A 20,000-nucleotide genomic window follows, 5' to 3' on the forward strand; every position below is an offset into this window, starting at 1 on the left:
ACAACAGACTTCTCTGTGTGAAATTCAGGCTGCTCTCCCCAGGGACAGCGTGTCGCTACACTGACTAGTGCCACCCATTTTTTTTGCATTTTTTCCTGCATGCAGTTTTGTTTGTTTTTCCTATCGAAGTGGATTTTTCTACAGAATTTTGCCAGGAACAACCCTTTTGTTGCCCTGGGTTCTTTTACGTGCGCTATGTGCATGCTGCACATGGGACCTCGGTTTATCGTCTCATCCGAATGACTAACATGCTAGTCAGGCCATGAGAGAAATTGGGGACGGTACAAAAGTGGCGTCGCTGACAGGATATTGATCCGTCACAAAATAGATCCAAAATTATTCCCTTTAATGTTTCAATTCTTTTATCCAAATTCAATTTATTCCTAAACAACAGCCCTTGACCAACCAAGTGTACCTTGTTACAACTTGGCGCTTGTGAGCAAGGGTGTTGTAATTCTTTAAATATCTCTAATGATAAATCACAGCCCCTATTGCAAGTTCTTCAACAGTTCAGATTGTAACCAGCAGTCTCGCTTTAAGACAACCCTATACAGGACAGTAAGCTGCAAGTCTAACAGAAAGTCAGTTGGCAGAAAATGATTTTGCTGCTGACAGTGACAGTGGAGAAGAGTTCGTGCAATAGTTCAAACTAAGTTTTAAAAAGCTGCTGAAAATCGCTCCAAATCACACGAGAGTTGGTTCAACAATAGGGATGTTTGTGATACATGTGGCTAAGTTTGGTGTTATTTATTGAAGAGTAGGGCAACTTTGTTAACTCTAATGCTCAAGTAGCCGATCAGGGCGACGGCAGCCTCCTGTGTGGCAACGGTGGTGTTCTGGCAGCAAGTCGCGGAGTGGTGACTACGGTGACGAAAGGGTTAAACAATTAAAACAATAACATTTTGTGCCACATGGCAGTGAAAAAACAAGGACCCCACATTCCCACTGGCTGCTCTGCTGTACAGCCGGTTTTCAGCTGTACTGTCTGTGCAGCTGACTCAGCTGGCTAGCAGCTGTTAGCAGCTTGAACATAGCTGGCATTGTAAGGATTAAAGCAGACAATAAAGTTTTTTTTCAGTTTGCATTCATTATCACACATCTGGCCTTCTTTGCATGAGTTGAAAGAAAATTTTAACTCATTCTACCCCACATGCTACATGCGTGCTACAACTCCCCTGCATCAACACTACATGAGACCACCACAGTAAAAAACCAACAAAACAAAAAACAAAAACAGGGTGGTTCACTAAAACAGTGAAAATCGATGGAGATTTGTTGATTTAATCAGTCGAACAAAACTTCATTTTCATTCTTCCCGAATCCGTAAACGGTTCAGTTTAGAATGCCAACTGTACCAAGCAAGAATGAACGAAATTAGAACAGTGTGTTGGTACGAGAATACTCATACCTGGTCCACAGGGGAATTAATCATGGCATGAGTTAACTCGTACCTGGAGCAGAATGAGTTAAAGCAGACAATAAAGTCTTTTCAGTTTGAATTCACTGTCACACACCTGGCCTTCTTTGCGTGTGTGTTCCTTCCAGAAGAGGGGATGCATCAGGTTGTTCTTCACCCTCACCCCCACCAGGTTCAGCTGAAGGGCGCCCGCAGGTAAGGCAGGCAGCATGTTGCCCTCCACGTCCAGTTCCTCCAGTTTCCTGTGTTCAGACACACAATGAAAGCATCAGTTCCTCTAGTTTCCTGTGTTCAGACACACAATGAAAGCATTTATTCCTCTAGTTTCCTGATTTCTGACACATAATGAATGCATTTATTCCTCTAGTTTTCTGTGTTCAGACACACAATGAAATCATCAATCCATCGATAGTTTCCTGTATTCAGACACACAATCAGTGCAACATTTCCTCTAGTTTCCTGTGTTCAGACACACTATCACTGCGACATTTCCTTTAGTTTCATATGTTCAGACACACAGAGAAAGCATCACTTCCTCTAGTTTCCTGTGTTCAGACACACAAAGGAAGCATCAGTTCCTCTAGTTTTCTGTGTTCAGACGTACAGAGAATTCATCAATTCATCTAGTTTCCTGTGTTCAAACACACAACGAAAGCATCTATTCCTCTAGATTCCTGTGTTCAGACATACAATCAATGCATCACTTCCTCTATTTTCCTGTGTTCAGGTACATAATGAATGCATCATTTCTTCTAGTTTCCTACATTCAGACACACAGAGAATGCATCCATTCCTCTAGCTTCCTGTGTTCAGATACACAAAGAATTCCTCAATTCTTCTAGTTTATTGTGTCCAGGCACGCAAAGAATCCATCAATTCATCCACTTTCCTGTGTTCAGACACAACTAGAATGCATCAACATTTTTTTTAATGAATATAACTAGAGTGATTTCAACATCATTAGGTGTGTTGAATAAAAAAAAAAAAAAAAATTAAAAAAAATTAAAACACACACACAGTAAAGGAATGAAAAGTCAACAGAGAAACACGCAAACAGAGCACAAAGGAAATCCCTCCCAAAGTAACTGATAGCAACACTAACACCACAATGGCCATCTCAAAAGTATGAAGCTTATTCTTCTTCTTCTTCTGCGTTCGTGGGCTGCGACTCCCATGTTCACTCGTATGCACACGAGTGGGCTTTTACGTGTATGACCGTTTTTACCCCGCCATGTAGGCAGCCATACTCCATTTTCGGGGGTGTGTATGCCGGGTATGTTCTTGTTTCCATAACCCACCGAACACTGACATGGATTACAGGATCTTTAACGTGCGTATTTGATCTTCTGCTTGCATATACACACGAAGGGGGTTCAGGCACTAGCAGGTCTGCACATATGTTGACCTGGGAGATCGTAAAAATCTCCACCCTTTACCCACCAGGCGCCATCACCGTGATTCGAACCCGGGACCCTCAGATTGACAGTCCAACGCTTTAACCACTCGGCTATTGCGCCCGTCAAAAGTATGAAGCAATTCTGAGTCTGATCCTGACGCTGAGTGACGATAAAAAGTACTCACTTCAAAAACCTGATTTCGTTGGGCAGAAACGTCAGTTTGTTGTAAGCAATGTTCATGTGCTGTAGATTGTCCAGGGTAAAGAGTCTGAAAAATATATAAATGATTTTATAGATGACTATGTAATAAATAAATGAAAAACAAACATCACGCATCACAATGATTACACATCTCATATATCACATTACTTCACACCAATCTCACGATACTTCATGCCAATATCACGATGCTCAACACCTGCATCACAATATCAGTATCAGTATCAGTAGCTCAAGGAGGCATCACTGTGTTGGGTCAAATCCATATACACTACACCACATCTGCCAAGCAGATGCCTGACCAGCAGCATAACCCAATGCGCTTAATCAGGCCTTGAGGAAAAAAAATAATAATAAAAAAATAAAATAACAAAAAAATAAATAAAATAGAATAAAATAAAATAAATAAATAAATAAAAGATAATAGATAAATACATAAAAATACTACTACTAATAATAATAATCACAATAATTAACACACAGAACACAATACTTGACACTCACATCACAATTATTAGCACCAATATCACAACACTTAACTCTCTCCATACGAACGGCGAAAGAGACGACGTTCACAGCGTTTCACCCCAGTTACCATCATCAAAATATTGCAAGCGGAAGGCTCTTATACTGAAGAGGTGAACGTTGACAAAGAATACCACAATTCTGATGACGGAAGCTAAAGGTTGGGTCATTCAGACACCCACTGGACATCCGAGGGGTCTGTGTAGAGGAGAAGAGAGGACTGGCCGTACTGAGTGAGTTAATGCCAGTATTACAATACTTTAAACCAATCCCATACTTCAAAGCAATCATCACCACAACCACCACCATCATCATCACAACATCAATATCACTGCCATCACCATCATCATCATCACCATAACCATAACCACCACCACCACCATCATCAACATCATCAGCATTATTATCAAAATCAATATCATCATCATCACCATCATCACCATCATTATCACCACCACCACAATCATTTCCATCATCACCATCAACATTATTATCAAAATCACCACCACCACCATCATCATTCCCATCATCATCATCACCACAAACATCCTAATCATCATCATCATCACCACCATCTCCATCATCATCATCAACATAATTATCAACATCAATATCAACACCACCACCATCATCATCACCACCACCACCACCATCAACATTATCATCAACATCTTCACCACCATCACCATCATTATCAACATCATCATTATCATCATCATGATCAACATCACCATCATTTTCATCATCATCATCACCACCACCACCATTCCCATCATCATCAATATCACCATCATCATCATTCCCATTATCACCATCCCCTCCACCCCCCACCACCACCACCAACACCACAATCGTCTTCATCATAATCATCATCATCATTATTATTATTATTATTATTATTATTATTATTATTATATTTATATAGCGCTGAATCTTGTGCAGAGACAAATCAAAGCGCTTTGACACCAGTCATTCAAACGCAGGAATAACTCTAAAACTAGAAGAAGAAAAAAACTGAAGACAATGAAGAGGCAGGGAAGGGAGGCTATTTTAGGAAGAGGTGGGTTTTAAGGCTAGACTTGAAAGAGCTGAGTGTGGAGACCTGACGAAGCGAAAGAGGAAGTTCATTCCAATTACAAGGTCCAGAGACAGAGAAAGAATGGCGGCCAACAGTCGAGTACTTGAATCTGGGTATGCGTGAACAGAGTGGAAGCCGATCATAGAGAGCGAGATGGAGTGTAGAGGTGAAGGCAGCCACAGAGATAGGAAGGGGCTGATTTGTGAATACATTTATAACATAGAGTGCTGATCTTGTATTTCATTCTGTGTGCGACAGGGAGCCAGTGGAGATGTTGCAAAAGAGGAGTGATGTGCTCAGAACTTTCTGAGGACGAGTTGGGCAGCAGAGTTTTGTATACGCTGAAGGGACTGAAGGGATGAAGCAGGCAGACCAGACAACAGAGTTACAGTAGTCAAGGCGAGAGAGAATGAGAGAAACGACAAGTCTAGATGTTGCGTCAGTGGACAGATATTTCCAAACGGAACTGGTGCGCCGCAATTGACAGTAGCAGGATTGACATGTCTGACTGATAAATTTTTGCATGGACAGTGTGTTGTCAAGGACAAGACCGAGGTTCCTGACAGAACTGGAAAGAGGGATGGATGTACTGCCAAGTTTGATTGTGTCAGTTGTGATGGAAGACAGTTTTTGCTTAGTTCCTATGATCACTGCTTCAGTTTTGTCCGCGTTCAATTGTAACTTATTTGGAGTCATCCAGTTTTGAATGCCCAGGAAGCAGTTGGACGTTTCTTGCAAGAGTGACGACAATTTTCCAGGGGTATCACTTTTTCTGGGGTTGAGTGTCATCAGCATAAGAATGATGACTGACATTATGACGGTTGATAATTTCAGTACCACCATCACCGTCATTTACCCCGGGGGGAGCGTGGTGAGCAGACAGTATGAGGCGACAAACACCCGGAGGTTCCTCAGCCGGTGAATGTCCTGGGGTAACTCCACAAGGGGGTTGTCCCTCAGCTTCAGCACCTCCAGCTGCCACAGGTCCAGCACTTCCATGGGCACGTACTGTATGGAGAAAACGTAACAATGATGATAAAGGTGATAGCGATGATGATAATGATCATTATTAAAAAAAAGATAATGACGAGTGATTCTAATGACAACAGTAATAACTGTGGTGCTAATAATAATGATGACACTGATGATGATGGTGATGATGGTAATGACGATAATAATAACATAATAATAGTCAGCTCCTACCCAGGATTGAGTGTGCTGTGGGCTCAGTTGGGAACACACAGTTTGAGGGTCATCCAATTCATGGATGGTGCGTCTTTGAGGAGTGTTGCACCAGTAGTTCTTACTGGCACGAACCCATGGCAATGAGAGTTGTACTGGCAGACGAATGTCTTAACCATTCTGTCACCTCCTTCAAAATAATGTGATAACCACAGCAATAAGAACTACTAACGCAACACTCCTCAAAGACGCACCATCCATGAATTGGATGACCCTCAACTGTGTGTTCCCAACTGAGCCCACAGCGCACTAAATCCTGGGTAGCAGCTGACTGTGGGCTGGAAAAAAAACCCCAAAAAACCCACCTCTGGTGGGGGTTTGAACCTACATCTTCATAGGCATCAGCTCTCGACACTGCTACCGGTCAAGAGCACAAAAAAGTTTGAGTTCAAGTTTCTCAAGGTGGCATCACTGCGTTTGGACAAATCCATATGCGCTTCACCACATCTTGCTAGGCAGAGGCCTGAACTGTAGCACGACCCAACGCGCTCAGTCAGGCCTTGTGTACCTTCTTCTCTTCTTCTTCTGCGTTCACTCATATGCACACGAGTGGGCTTTTACATGTATGACCGTTTTTACCCCGCCATGTAGGCAGCCATACTCCGTTTTCGGGGGTGTGCATGCTGGGTATGTTCTTGTTTCCATAACCCACCGAACGCTGACATGGATTACAGGATCTTTAACGTGCGTATTTGATCTTCTGCTTGCATATACACACGAAGGGGGTTCAGGCACTAGCAGGTCTGCACATATGTTGACCTGGGAGATGGTAAAAATCTCCACCCTTTACCCACCACGCGCCGTCACCGTGATTCGAACCTGGGACCCTCAGATTGACAGTCCAACGCTTTAACCACTCGGCTATTGCGCCCGTCTCTCTTGTGTACCTATCAGAGTGGATTTCATCCACAGAATTTTGCCAGAGGACAACACTCTCATTGCCATGGGTTCGTTCCAAGTGCGTTGCTGCACATGGGACCTTGGTTTATCGTCTCATCCAAATGACCAGATGCTCAGTTCAATTTTCAAGTCTAATTTCGGAGAAAGGGCGAGAACAAGATTTTCGAACCCAGAGACCCTCACGGACTCTGTACTGGCCGACGAGCGTCTTAACCATTCTGTCACCTTCTTCAAAAATAATGTGATAACTACAGCAATAAGAACTACTGGCACAAAGACATGCAATAACTACAACTATAAGAAATAACAGCACAAAGAATGATAACTACAGCAATAAGAACTATTAGCACAAACAACACAATAAATACAACTATAAGAAATAACAGCACAAAAAATGATAACTACAGCAATAAGAACTATTAGCACAAACAACACAATAAATACAACTATAAGAATTAACAGCACAAAGAATGATAACTACAGCAATAAGAACTATTAGCACAAACAACACAATAACTACAACTATAAGAAATAACAGCACAAAGAATGATAACTACAGCAATAAGAACAATTAGCACAAACAACACAATAACTACAACAAAAGAACTAACAACACAAAAAAATGATAACTACAGCAATAAGAACTATTAGCACAAACAACACAATAAATACAACTATAAGAATTAACAGCACAAAAAATGATAACTACAGCAATAAGAACTATTAGCACAAGCAACACAATAAATACAACTATAAGAACTAACAGCAGAAATAATGATAACTACAGCAATAAGAACTATTAGCACAATAACTTCAACTATAAGAACTGACAGCACAAAAATGATAACTACAGCAATAAGAACTATTAGCACAAACAACACAATAAATACAACTATAAGAATTAACAGCACAAAAAATGATAACTACAACAATAAGAACTATTAGCACAAACAACACAATAAATACAACTACAAGAATTAACAGCACAAAAAATGATAACTACAGCAATAAGAACTATTAGCACAATATCTACAACTATAAGAACTGATAGCACAAAAAGTGATAACTACAGCAATAAGAACTATTAGCACAAACAACACAATAACTACAACTATAAGAACTAACAGCACAAAAAATACGATAACTACAGCAATAAGAACTATTAGCACACACAAAAAAACCCAAAAGCTACAACGATAAGAACAATTAGCACAAACAATATGATAATGACAGCAATGTCAAACTAACAATACCAAAAAAAACCCAACCAAACAAACAAAAAAAACCCCAACCCAAAACAAAGATAACAAACTTCCATTGTCATGCTACCATACATATCGTTCACCTTGAAATTGTTGAAGGACAGGTTGAGGTACACCAGAGTTCGTGACAGGGGAGTGATGTCGGGCAAAGCGTCGATAAAATGAGCCTGCAACAGATAACAGAAACTGTCTGTCTGATAACAGTGGTGTCAGTAGTATCAGTATCAGTATCAGTAGCTCAAGGAGGCGTCACTGCGTTCGGACAAATCCACATACGCTGCACCACATCTGCCAAGCAGATGCCTGACCAGCAGCGTAACCCAACGCGCTTAGTCAGGCCTTGAGAAAATAAATAAATAAATAAATAAATAAATAAACAAATAAATAAAATAAATGAAAATAAATGATAAAATAAAATAAAAAAACAAAACAAAACAAACAAAAAAAAAGAGAAAGAAAAAAAGAAAAAAGTAAATAAAGAAATAAATAATAGATAAATACATATAAAAAAAAAAACAACAACTACAACTAATAATAATATTTATATGGCGCAAAAACTTGATGAAGTCAACTGTAAGCGTACAAAAAAGATAACAATAAAAAAATTTTTAAATATATATCAACTTGCTTTCTGGCTCTTTTTTTTTCTTTTGTTTTTGTTTTTTTGTGTGTTTTTTTTTTTTACATTCAAGTTAAGGGCAAAGCATCGATAAAATGAGCCCGCAATGGATAACGAACAATGTTTCATAACAGTTGTGTCAAATATTGACTTGCTCTTTGAGATTTTTTTCTTTCTTTTTTTTAACATTCATGTTAGGGGCAAAGAATCAATAAAACAAGCCCTCAAAATACAACATACAATGGAACATGTTTTGTATTTGTATTTGTATTTGTATTTCTCTTTATCACAGCAGACTTCTCTGTGTGAAATTCGGGCTGCTCTCCCCTGGGAGAGTGCGTCGCTATAATACAGCGCCACCCATTTTTTTGTATTTTTTCCTGTGTGCAGTTTCATTTGTTTTCCCTATCGAAGTGGATTTTTCTATAGAATTTTGCCAGGAACAACCCTCTTGTTGCCGTGGGTTCTTTTACGTGCGCTAAGTGCATGCTGCACATGGGACCTCGGTTTATCATCTCATCCGAATGACTAGCGTCCAGACCACCACTCAAGATCTAGTGGAAGGGGAGAAAATATCGGCAGCCGAGCCGTGATTCGAACCAGCGCGCTCAGATTTTCTCGCTTCCTAGGTGGACACGTTACCTCTAGGCCATCACTCCACACACTTTGGAAACAACAGTATCAGCAGTTCACTTGCTTTCTGTTTCTTTTTGGGTTTTTTTTTTGTGTACAGTACAATGAGAACATGTTGACATTCAAGTTAAGGGCAAAGCATCCATAAAATGAGTCTATAATAGATAACAAACAATTTTTGAGAAAAGTGCTGTCAAATGTCGACTTGCTTGCATGTGACTTGTTGAAAAGTTTACAGTAATGACGACAGCAGAACTTCCAAGCACACAAACTTCACTCAGCCCTCCCCACCCCCTTCTGGAACACCAGATTGACCTGAAACCCAGACAGACGCCAAGGACTTTCACAGGCATTAGTTCATAGCCCTATTTCTACATTCCTTTAATGCACTTCAGAATTGTGTTAATGGTTTCTGATTATTATCATTATTATTATTGAATTGTTACTGTTAAATGTAACTGCATGTTAGTTATACATTTTACGGTAGTTTTCTAGTTTACCTTTTTTCTGTTTTTCCTCTTCCCGCCACCCCCCCCCCACCACCACCACCACCACCTTCCTCCCCCCATGCCCCCCCACCCCCTTTTTTTTTTTAATGTCTAATATCACTGATAGTGAAAAGACGCTAAACTAAAGAACGAACAAGGACTCCACCTCTTGAACACCAAAACCTTCACAACACCAAGACCCCAGCACCGGAAAACATGATCACAAAGACAGACAGAAAATACGAAAAAACTTAGCCGTATGGAGAGCACAGGACAGGAGTCATAATGGCTGCCGGAAAAAGAGGGCGCTAGCCAGCGGGACAAAGGGGAGGTTACCTACTTCCGGGAGGTTATCGGCCATCGTTTCGTTTTCTCCACATAGGCGGATAGTAGTTTGCACAGGCAGGAATGTCAGACCCCTGCCGGAGTCTGCACTAGTTGGGTCACGGTTGAGTATGTGTAATTAAACATGATCACAACTCATCAAGAAGCCTTGCCTCGCTGCAGAGTATTGCTATGGCTTCAAAATTCATCTCATTACAATAATTCTCATGTTCCTCATATATGCACAAACTGCAAAGAATGGGAACTATCTTCCTAAGTATTTCTATGTATGTCCACACATAATTAACAAACAGTAAAGAGTGGTAACTCTCTCCACACACAGGGTACATAACTTGAAGCCAATGCTGCTTACGCTACCGATTCAGCTAGCACACAGGTAAATAAAAGGTACATTGGAAAGACACTTCCCCCAAAAAAGAAGCGCCGGGCCTGTCCTTATACCTATCATTTGACATGTGCACACAGCAGCAGAGACAGAAGAAATGTGCAAACACAAATTAGCTTTTATTCAAGACTGGCATAGCCTCTTTAATCCTGAACAAGCCACACAGAACACATGGACAATACAGAACAAACACATGGTTGCCCCGGTGGTTTTTCAACTTGAAATTAATAAACAATGAGGCCAAGAGATCAAATGATTAACAAATAGTAAAGAGTGGTAACTCTCTCCACACATAATTTGGAGGAAAAAACGGTATGTGTTCTCTGTGTGTGTGTGTGTGTGTGTGTGTTTGTGTGTTTGTTGTTTTGTTTTGTTTTGTTGTTGTTGTTTTTTTACGATTCAAATATGGCATGAAAGCCTGCCAAGGCTGTAAGATCCTTGGGGTTGAATAGGTTAAAGTGCTAACCGATAGATCATCAAAGTGGAGTTCACTGGTGTCTGTAGGAACTTGCACAATAAAAAAAAGAAAAAAAAGAATTATATGGTTGCAGTATAAGCCTACATTGCTTTTTCCTTAAATCTGCATTAACATGTATAATGTGTGATTCGAATGTCTTATCATAATGTTTTATATAATGGGTCAAATTTCATCCACTTTACTCAGGCTCCGATGTCTTTTTTTCTCACAAAGTGACATTTTATTTTACTGCATTGGGCTGCACACATACAGATATTATTGCTCCTGTAATTAATATCGTAATCTCACTGTAATTTTTTTCTTTTAATAATTATATTTTTGGTTTTCTTATCCCTGCCAACTTTTTTTGTCTTGGGTACAGGTTTTTATGCAGCACCCCCGTTTGGATTATTTGTGGCAAATCTAGTGTATGTGCTGTTGTATCTTATTGTGACTTGTTTTATGCAGCGTACTTAGGAACCAACATGTATGTTTCAGTATCGGATCTTTTGTATTTTTCTTGTTCCTTATTTTCATTGCCAGGCAATCTTATATTCAGTTCATGTATATAATGATCCTCTTTTAAATAGCATGCAGGTCAGTTACTGCCTAAATAGCTTTAATTTTAGGCTCTGGCAGTATAAAAATGGTAATAAATCATCATCAAAGAATTACTGATGCTGATGCTCTGCAAGTTAAGGCAAAACCGTGTTTCCAAGATGACTCATACCTTCAGACTGAGCGCTGTGCCGCCGGAGATAAGAGAATCCAGAATGGCGAGCTCTGATGGAGAGATGGAACCGTCCTCAGGTGGAGCTGAAAACACAGACACACACACACACACACATGCACACACACACACACACGTATGCACATACACACACACACACACACACACACACAAATGATGAACAAAAGACATACACACACCAACATAGATATACATTTGCACACAAGCATATGCATAAAAAAAATACATGCACTCCCACCAAGACATTAACCCTTTGCCTGTGGTTGGATCTTGGAACAAAACGTTACAAAGCTGATTTTATGGAGACATTTTTGAACGTGTAACAACAATCACAGCAAAACAACTGACCTACCTTGAATTATCAGCTAAACAAACACCGTATAAGCAATCACAGTGCAGAATTCCAAGGAGATTTCTTTGCTTGTGAGAAAGTAGAGGACAGTTCTTTGATATCAGGTGAAAAACCCAGGTGTGTTTTTTTCCTTGCGCACGCAGGAATCACTTTAAAAACAAGAGAGGCAAGGCCTTCAAGACTCACTTGTGACTGAGAGTAAAACACACAAGCTTTTTATGTATTGAGTATAATTTCAAAATGTAATGCTTAAGATGAGAAAGATCAGTTTAAAGCAAAGTAAGTCCCCTAGCATTAATTACAGAGTAATTTCCCTTTTTTACTATCTGCACCAAAACGTTTGCAAAATAAATAAAACTTCCATGCTTAGCAAAAGAAGTTCCTGTTTGAACAAAAAATGATAATAATGACTGCTCTTGTTGTTGGGTCAGAATATCAGATCAAAGTGCCAAGTTTAGAGAATACCAAAAATATAAATATAAAAGTAAATGCTGTTTGCATATAATTAGGCTTCATTATTTATTTTTTTTTGTGCCCATTCCAGAGGTGCAATATTGTTTTAAACAAGATGACTGGAAAGAACTGAATTTTTCCTATTTTTATGCCTAATTTGGTGTCAACTGACAAAGTATTTGCAGAGAAAATGTCAATGCTAAAGTTTACCACGGACACACAGACACACAGACACACACACACAGACAACCGAACACCGGGTTAAAACATAGACTAACATTGTTTACACAAGTGAGTCAAAAAATCTTTTGAAGACAAGAGGTTGATAGGTGAACAATGCATCACCAATACGTCATCATAACCACTACTACCAATGATGACAAAGCACAACCAACACCAGCAAAAGTAACTTCTCCTGTGTCTATGAGCTGCAACTCCCACATTCACTCAAATATATACAAGTGGGCTTTTACGTGTATGACGGTTTTCTTTTTTTACCCTGCCCTGTCAAACTCAGGGGTGTGCCAGCGGGGTCTGTCCTAGTTTCCATAACCCATCGAATGCTGGCTTGGATTACAGGATCTTTAACATGCGTATTTCATCTTCTGCATGCGTATACACATGAAGGGGGCTCAGTCAACAGCAGGTATATGTACTTGTGCTGACCTAGGAGATCAGACAAATCCCCACCCATAACCAACCTAGGTGCACTGAAACTGTGGATCAAACTCAGGAAACTCAGGCAAAATTCCAGTGCTCTTACAATGCAGCCTTTATGGCTTATACTGACACTCAGCTTATATCACAGATTGACATAAACTTACGACGGGCGCAATAGCCGAATGGTTAAAGCGTTGGACTTTCAATCTGAGGGTCCCGGGTTCGAATCTCGGTGACGGCGCCTGGTGGGTAAAGGGTGGAGATTTTTCCGATCTCCCAGGTCAACATATGTGCAGACCTGCTAGTGCCTGAACCCCCTTCGTGTGTACACGCAAGCAAAAGATCAAATACGCACGTTAAAGATGCTGTAATCCATGTCAGCGTTCGGTGGGTTATGGAAACAAGTACAAACCCAGCATGCAGACCCCCGAAAGCGGAGTATGGCGGGGCAAAAACGGTCATACACGTAAAGGCCCACTCGTGTATATACGAGTGAACGTGGGAGTTGCAGCCCACGAACAAAGAAGAAGAAGAAGAAGAAGACATAAACTTACAGTTGGGCCAACAGCAAAGTGAGAGCTGTGTGAACAATGGTTTCTCCATTGCAATGGGAAGTCATTTACAGCTTAGTCTTTTGTGAAAGACTATTGGGAACCATCCCAATGCCGACTGTCCTAAAACCCTCTTGGCCGAGAGAGTGGGGATGTAAAGTGGACAAGACACTCTCCACTATAATCAAATTCTAGCCCAGATAGTCGGGACAGCAGTTACCTCCTCTGCTGTTCTGATGGTCATAGTCAGGCACGACTGACCACCATACGATTCAGCCACTGCATACATCACCAGCAATGGTAATATGAACAACAACACACACACACACAAAACAAAACAAAATGTAAACAAACCAAAGGGCGAATGACTGCGCTCCACGGCAGAATCCTGGAAGTACCGTGACCTTGCCGAATGGATCATGGCGTCCGTGCCTGGCGCCTCCGAGTCTCTGGTGACATTCAGGGACAGTGAGATTAATACACTACATCAATACGACTACTGTCAGGATAACTTAGGTTTCAGTTTCTCAAGGAGGTGTCACTGCGTTCGGACAAATCCATACACGCTACACTACATCCGCTCGGCAGATACCTGACCAGCAGTATAACCCAGCACCCTAGTCCGGCCTTGAGTGCATGCATGTATATTTTGTGTACCTATCTCAACGGGTTTCTTCTACAGAACTTTGCCAAGGGACAACATTTTTGTCTGCCATGGGTTCTTTTCAGTGCGCCAAGTGCATGCTGCACACACCACCTCGGTTTATAGTCTTATTCGAATGACTAGATGCTCAGTTTGATTTTACGGTAAAAAAAAAATTGGGAGAAAAGGCAAGAGCAGGGTTTGAACCCAGACTCTGACGGACACTGAGTTGGTAGATAAGTGTCTTATCCATCCTGCCACTTTGCTCTTAAAAAAAAAGTTCTGTCAGGACAGGACTTTGTATAGGATTTTCTTGTTTTCCTGTTTGTCCACAACTGTATTGTAATGCGACATGTTCCAAATAAAATACTGTTTAACTCACTAGCCGTTTCGACAATTAAAATTTTTTCCACGTTTTCCTCATGGGGTAGCATAAAAATTGCAGCTACACCAGGCATCGCAAACGTGTCAAGGGTCAAAGGGAAAGTTTCTTCATGAAGTTCCGTAACTATACACTCTCTGGCCAGCCGTTGACCTTGGTACCCCACATGACAAGCTAATCTGCATACGTATCAAAAATGGTGTCGCAAGCGACATAAGTGGAAATTTTTGGAGCAAACTAAATCACGACAGCAGCTTTTTACTGCTGCTGAAGTGATTGAAATGCTTCAAACTGAAGGTTTCGACATTGACGAGGATGATGAAGATGTTGAATAAAGTATCTGCAGTGAAGAAATCAACCCGCAAGAAGGTACTGATCGTGACTCAGCTTCTGAGGGTTGTGAAGAGAAGGAGGGGGGTGGGCGTTCACACGACATTAGAAGAGGGGTCAGTGGGTCAACTAAACGGAGTTTCATTAGTTACTTTGTGTTTTGTATTTTTTGTGATTTTTATTCTAATCCTAACAAATGGGTCGTCTTCAGGGGAAAGCAAGGGAGAAAACTGTTCGTCAGGAGTGAGTTAAACCAATACAACTACTACTAATTACGATAATGATAAAAATGCAAATTATGCTCAAACCTCCCAAACAAGATTTACAATAAAAGTAATACATAAATATACATGCATTCAAGTTCAATATGCACAAACATATATATATATACATTTCACAAACCCACACAAAAACACCAAAAAACACTAACATTTTTTTCATTCCTATTCACACCATACATCTGAGTCTTCTCAACAGCTACCATTCAAATGTTACTAATATTTTAACTGAATACAGACAACAACAAAAAGAGAGAGAGAGAAAAGGGGGGTCGCTGTTCCTTTCTCACAAACAAGCCAGTTGCTTGATTGTGGCATTTCTTCTTCTTCTTCTGCGTTCACTCGTATGCACACGAGTGGGCTTTTACGTGTATGACCGTTTTTACCCCGCCATGTAGGCAGCCATACTCCGTTTTCGGGGGTGTGCATGCTGGGTATGTTCTTGTTTCCATAACCCACCGAACGCTGACATGGATTACAGGATCTTTAACGTGCGTATTTGATCTTCTGCTTGCATATACACACGAAGGGGGTTCAGGCACTAGCAGATCTGCACATATGTTGACCTGGGAGATCGTAAAAATCTCCACCCTTTACCCACCAGGCGCCGTCACCGTGATTCGAACCCGGGACCCTCAGATTGACAGTCCAACGCTTTAACTACTCGGCTACTGCGCCCGTCGTTTGTGGCATTAATCTGCATCATCATCACTGTTATCATCATTGTTATCATCACTGTTAATGTTGTTGTCATTATTATTATTATTATTATATTATTATCATCATCATCATTATTATTATTATCATCATCATTACACACACACACACACACACACACACACACACACACACACATATATAATGATATATATATATATTTATCATCATTATCATTACCATCATTGTTATAATTTTTTTTTAATCTAAATTATCATCATCAATGTTGGGGGTTGTGACTGTGAGCATCATTCTGCACATGCATTCTTCTTCTTCTTATTGTTATTATTATTATAACTACTATTGTCAATATTGGATGGTGTGAGCACAAATCTGTATTATCATAATAATGATAATGATTAGCAGTAGAAGTAGTAAAAGTAGTAGTAGTTGTTGCAACTGTTGTTGCAGTAGCAGAAGCAGTAGCAGTAGCAACAGTAGTAGCACTAACAACAGTAGTATACCATCTCCCCCCATAAAAAAAAACAACAACAAACAACAACACCAGGGGCAACAACTCACCTCCTCAAAGCGGTGGCAGCACTCTCCCTCTCCGTGACGTCATCCTCGTACAAAATGATCTCAGTGTGAGGCACAGACATGGTGTCGCCGCCGTGATACGACGGGCTGAACTTGGGTGCCGGCTTGATGACGGTGCGAATGTCCGTCTGCATGTGCATGCGCACGTGCTGTTTGATCATGGCCGCCATTTCCAGCAGAAGCTGGTGTTGAGGAATGCGAGGCTCGCACAACGGTACGTTTTTCTCTGGTGATCAATAATGAATGAGAAATATTAAAGTATAATGACATAAAATTAGCAAGCAGCCCCTCACGACACTTTTTTTTTTTTTTTTTTTTTTTACTGTTCCATCATCTACACCATTTCAGTGGCGTTACTCCCATGCCGCTCATTTAGATTCCCCCATACACAGCCACACCCAGGTTCGTATGTCACAGTTCCAGCGCCGGCAGTCCGCAGGGAGCCATCAATGTTAGGTCACCAGGAGGCCACACACCAGAGGAGACCCTGCACTGCTGCTGAGTCACTTCGGTGGTGTACAGTGGTGCCTGTTCTGATTTAACGTACTTAGGACACCACCTCCTAAGCCCCCTACTAATGACAATAATGGCTTAGTCATGGAGCCAGACTGAGTGAGCGTCCCTCCCAGAGTGGAGACTGCCACCACGTCTCTCAAACAACAGCCCCCCATGAATCTGCTGACACTGAAGGCATTGACAGGACTCACCCCAAGTACAGAAGTAGAGGGGTATCGAAACTGAGGTCACCATGAGAGCAGGGCATGAAAGGCCACAGACTTTGAGACTGTTTTGTCTATATTGATGATGATGGAGGAGGAGGATGACGATGACGATGATGATGTTGCCCTGGATTGCAACACAAGTTTTCCCTTGGACATACATAGCTTGGTAGAAGAAAGAGTACTGAAAATGTATGTATGAATGCATGTATGTATGCATGATACTCCTACTATGACCATCAGAACAGCAGAGGAGGTAATTGCTGTCCCGACTATCTGGGCTAGAATTTGATAATACCCATATGTGTAAGTCACTGCACTCTTATGGTACATAAATTTTATTATGATAACAATCGATAGAAGAAAATTTGTTTTTGACTTTTTTTTACATTCTTTCTAAATCAGCTGCTTTTCCCCTAGAACTGATGACTTCTCTTTTATAAAGTCCATTAAGTAAATCTTTAAAATGTACTTCTACTGACTTCAAATATCTGGCACTGATTCCACCCTCTGCTTACCCTATTTCCACCAAACTCTTCCTTCACTCCTACCTTTTAAACAGTAACATTCAAATGTGAAAATTTATGCTTTAACTCACTCCGGACGACGGAACGCTATAGTGGTTTCAACAATTAAAAATTTGTCCACATTTTCCTCATGGGGTAGCATAACAACTGCAGCTACACCGGGCATTGCAAACGCGTGCCAAGGGTCAAATGGAAAGTTTCTTCATGAGATTCTGTAACAACACACTCCACAGCGAGCCAGTGAGTTCAGGACCACACACAACAAGCTAATCTGCATACGTATCAAAAATGGAGGTGCAGGCTATACAAGTGGAAATTTTTGGAGCAAACTAGATCATAACAGCAGCTTTTACCACTGCTGAAGTGACTGAAATGCTTCAAACTGAAGGTTTTGACATCGATGAAGATGATGAAGATGTTGAATAAAGTATCTGCAGTGAAGAAAGCTACCAGCAAGAAGGTACTGATAGTGACTCAGCTTCTGAGAGCAGTGAAAAGGGAGGGGGGGTGGGCATTCACACATTCACATGACGTGAGGAGAGGGGTCAGTGGGTCAAGTACAGTGAGTTTCATTCAGTTACTTTATGTTTTGTATTTTTTGTGATTTTTTTTCCTAACCCTAACAAATGGGTTGTCTGTATGGAAAAGCAAGGGAGAGAACTATTCGTCCGGAGTCAGCTGAAACAAAACTCCTCCTCCCTCCTCCAGTACATCTCTAACCTTGCCCCAGATTCTTCTATTGGGGATAATAATGATAATCATACTGATAATGAAAATAATAACAATAATGATAATGACAACAAAATAATGATAACCATAATGATTAAAGTAATAACAGAAAATAACAATAATAACAACAAGAAATTAAAAACAGAAAGAAAAAGAAAGAAAACAGCACATTGATTCATAAAGTGGGAGTGATGGCCTAGAGGTAACGCGTCCGCCTAGGAAGCGAGATAATCTGAGCGCGCTGGTTCGAATCATGGCTCAGCCGCCGATATTTTCTCCACCTCCACTAGACCTTGAGTGGTAGTCTGGACGCTAGTCATTCAGATGAGACGATAAACAGAGGTCCCGTGTGCAGCACGCACTTAGCGCACGTAAAAGAACCCACGGCAACAAAAGGGTTGTTCCTGGCAAAATTCTGTAGAAAAATCCACGTAAATAGGAAAAACAAATAAAACTGCACGCAGGAAAAGTACAAAAAAAAATGGGTGGCGCTGTAGTATAGCGACGCGCTCTCCCTAGGGAGAGCAGCCCGAATTTCACACAGAGAAATCTGTTGTGATAAAAAGAAATACAAAATACAAAAAAAAATACGGGATGTGAAGTTCGCACTGCAGCTCTTTCTTCTCTGATGAATAATAATTATAGTAATAGTAAAAATATAATATCAAAAATAATACAAATAGTAACAATAATAATAATAATAATAGTTATAATGAAATCATAATAATATAGTAATTGTACATCTATATGTAAGATGTAAGGCTTACACAGCTGTACATTTTTCTCTGGCGATGCAAAATGATTTCATATTGATAATAATAATCAGATTTATAATGATGATGATAATGAAAATAATAATAAAGATATGCATATTGATAATGATAATACATTCATATATCACTTCCAAACATCTTAAAGCCCTTTACAATAATATATCAGACACATAATCAGATTAATAATGATGATGATGATAATGATAGTAGTAATAAGGATAAGGATACGGATATTGACAATGACAGTACATTTATATATCACTTTCAAACATCTTAAAGCCCTTTATAATAATATATTAGACACAAAACACACGAGAACATGAACATGCACATTCACACACACATATACACATTCACATGCACTTACCCCCCTCAACCCCCCCTCTCCCCGCACCTCCCCCCCCCACACACACACATGCACACGTACATATTTACATACACACACACACTCATGCACACACACACACACACACACACTGACAACCCTCCACCCTTAACATCCTAACACAAAACCACATGCACATTTTCCTCTTCTTAAGTCTCAAACTACTTTGTTGATAATTCTTACTTGCTATGTCTCTAGGTCTTTTTCTCTTTGTCTGGCTATCTCTCTGTCTAACCAGGAAGC

At 40.4% G+C, this 20,000-nt stretch overlaps 1 protein-coding gene across 1 annotated transcript in view; it reads right to left on the reverse strand.

Annotated features, from left to right (window-relative positions):
* Positions 1-20,000, reverse strand: part of LOC143275286 (uncharacterized) — a 23,773-nt gene that overhangs the window by 1,949 nt on the left and 1,824 nt on the right. The window contains exons 3-9 of the mRNA XM_076579271.1: positions 16,607-16,850; positions 14,089-14,183; positions 11,698-11,783; positions 8,124-8,207; positions 5,493-5,644; positions 2,999-3,082; positions 1,515-1,659 (exon numbers count right to left, since the gene is read on the reverse strand). Coding sequence (XP_076435386.1) covers positions 1,515-1,659; positions 2,999-3,082; positions 5,493-5,644; positions 8,124-8,207; positions 11,698-11,783; positions 14,089-14,183; positions 16,607-16,850 — 890 coding nt within the window. The remainder of the gene's footprint in view (positions 1-1,514; positions 1,660-2,998; positions 3,083-5,492; positions 5,645-8,123; positions 8,208-11,697; positions 11,784-14,088; positions 14,184-16,606; positions 16,851-20,000) is intronic.

This window comes from Babylonia areolata, chromosome 30, assembly GCF_041734735.1.
Source record: "Babylonia areolata isolate BAREFJ2019XMU chromosome 30, ASM4173473v1, whole genome shotgun sequence".
Lineage (NCBI taxonomy): Eukaryota > Metazoa > Mollusca > Gastropoda > Neogastropoda > Buccinidae > Babylonia > Babylonia areolata.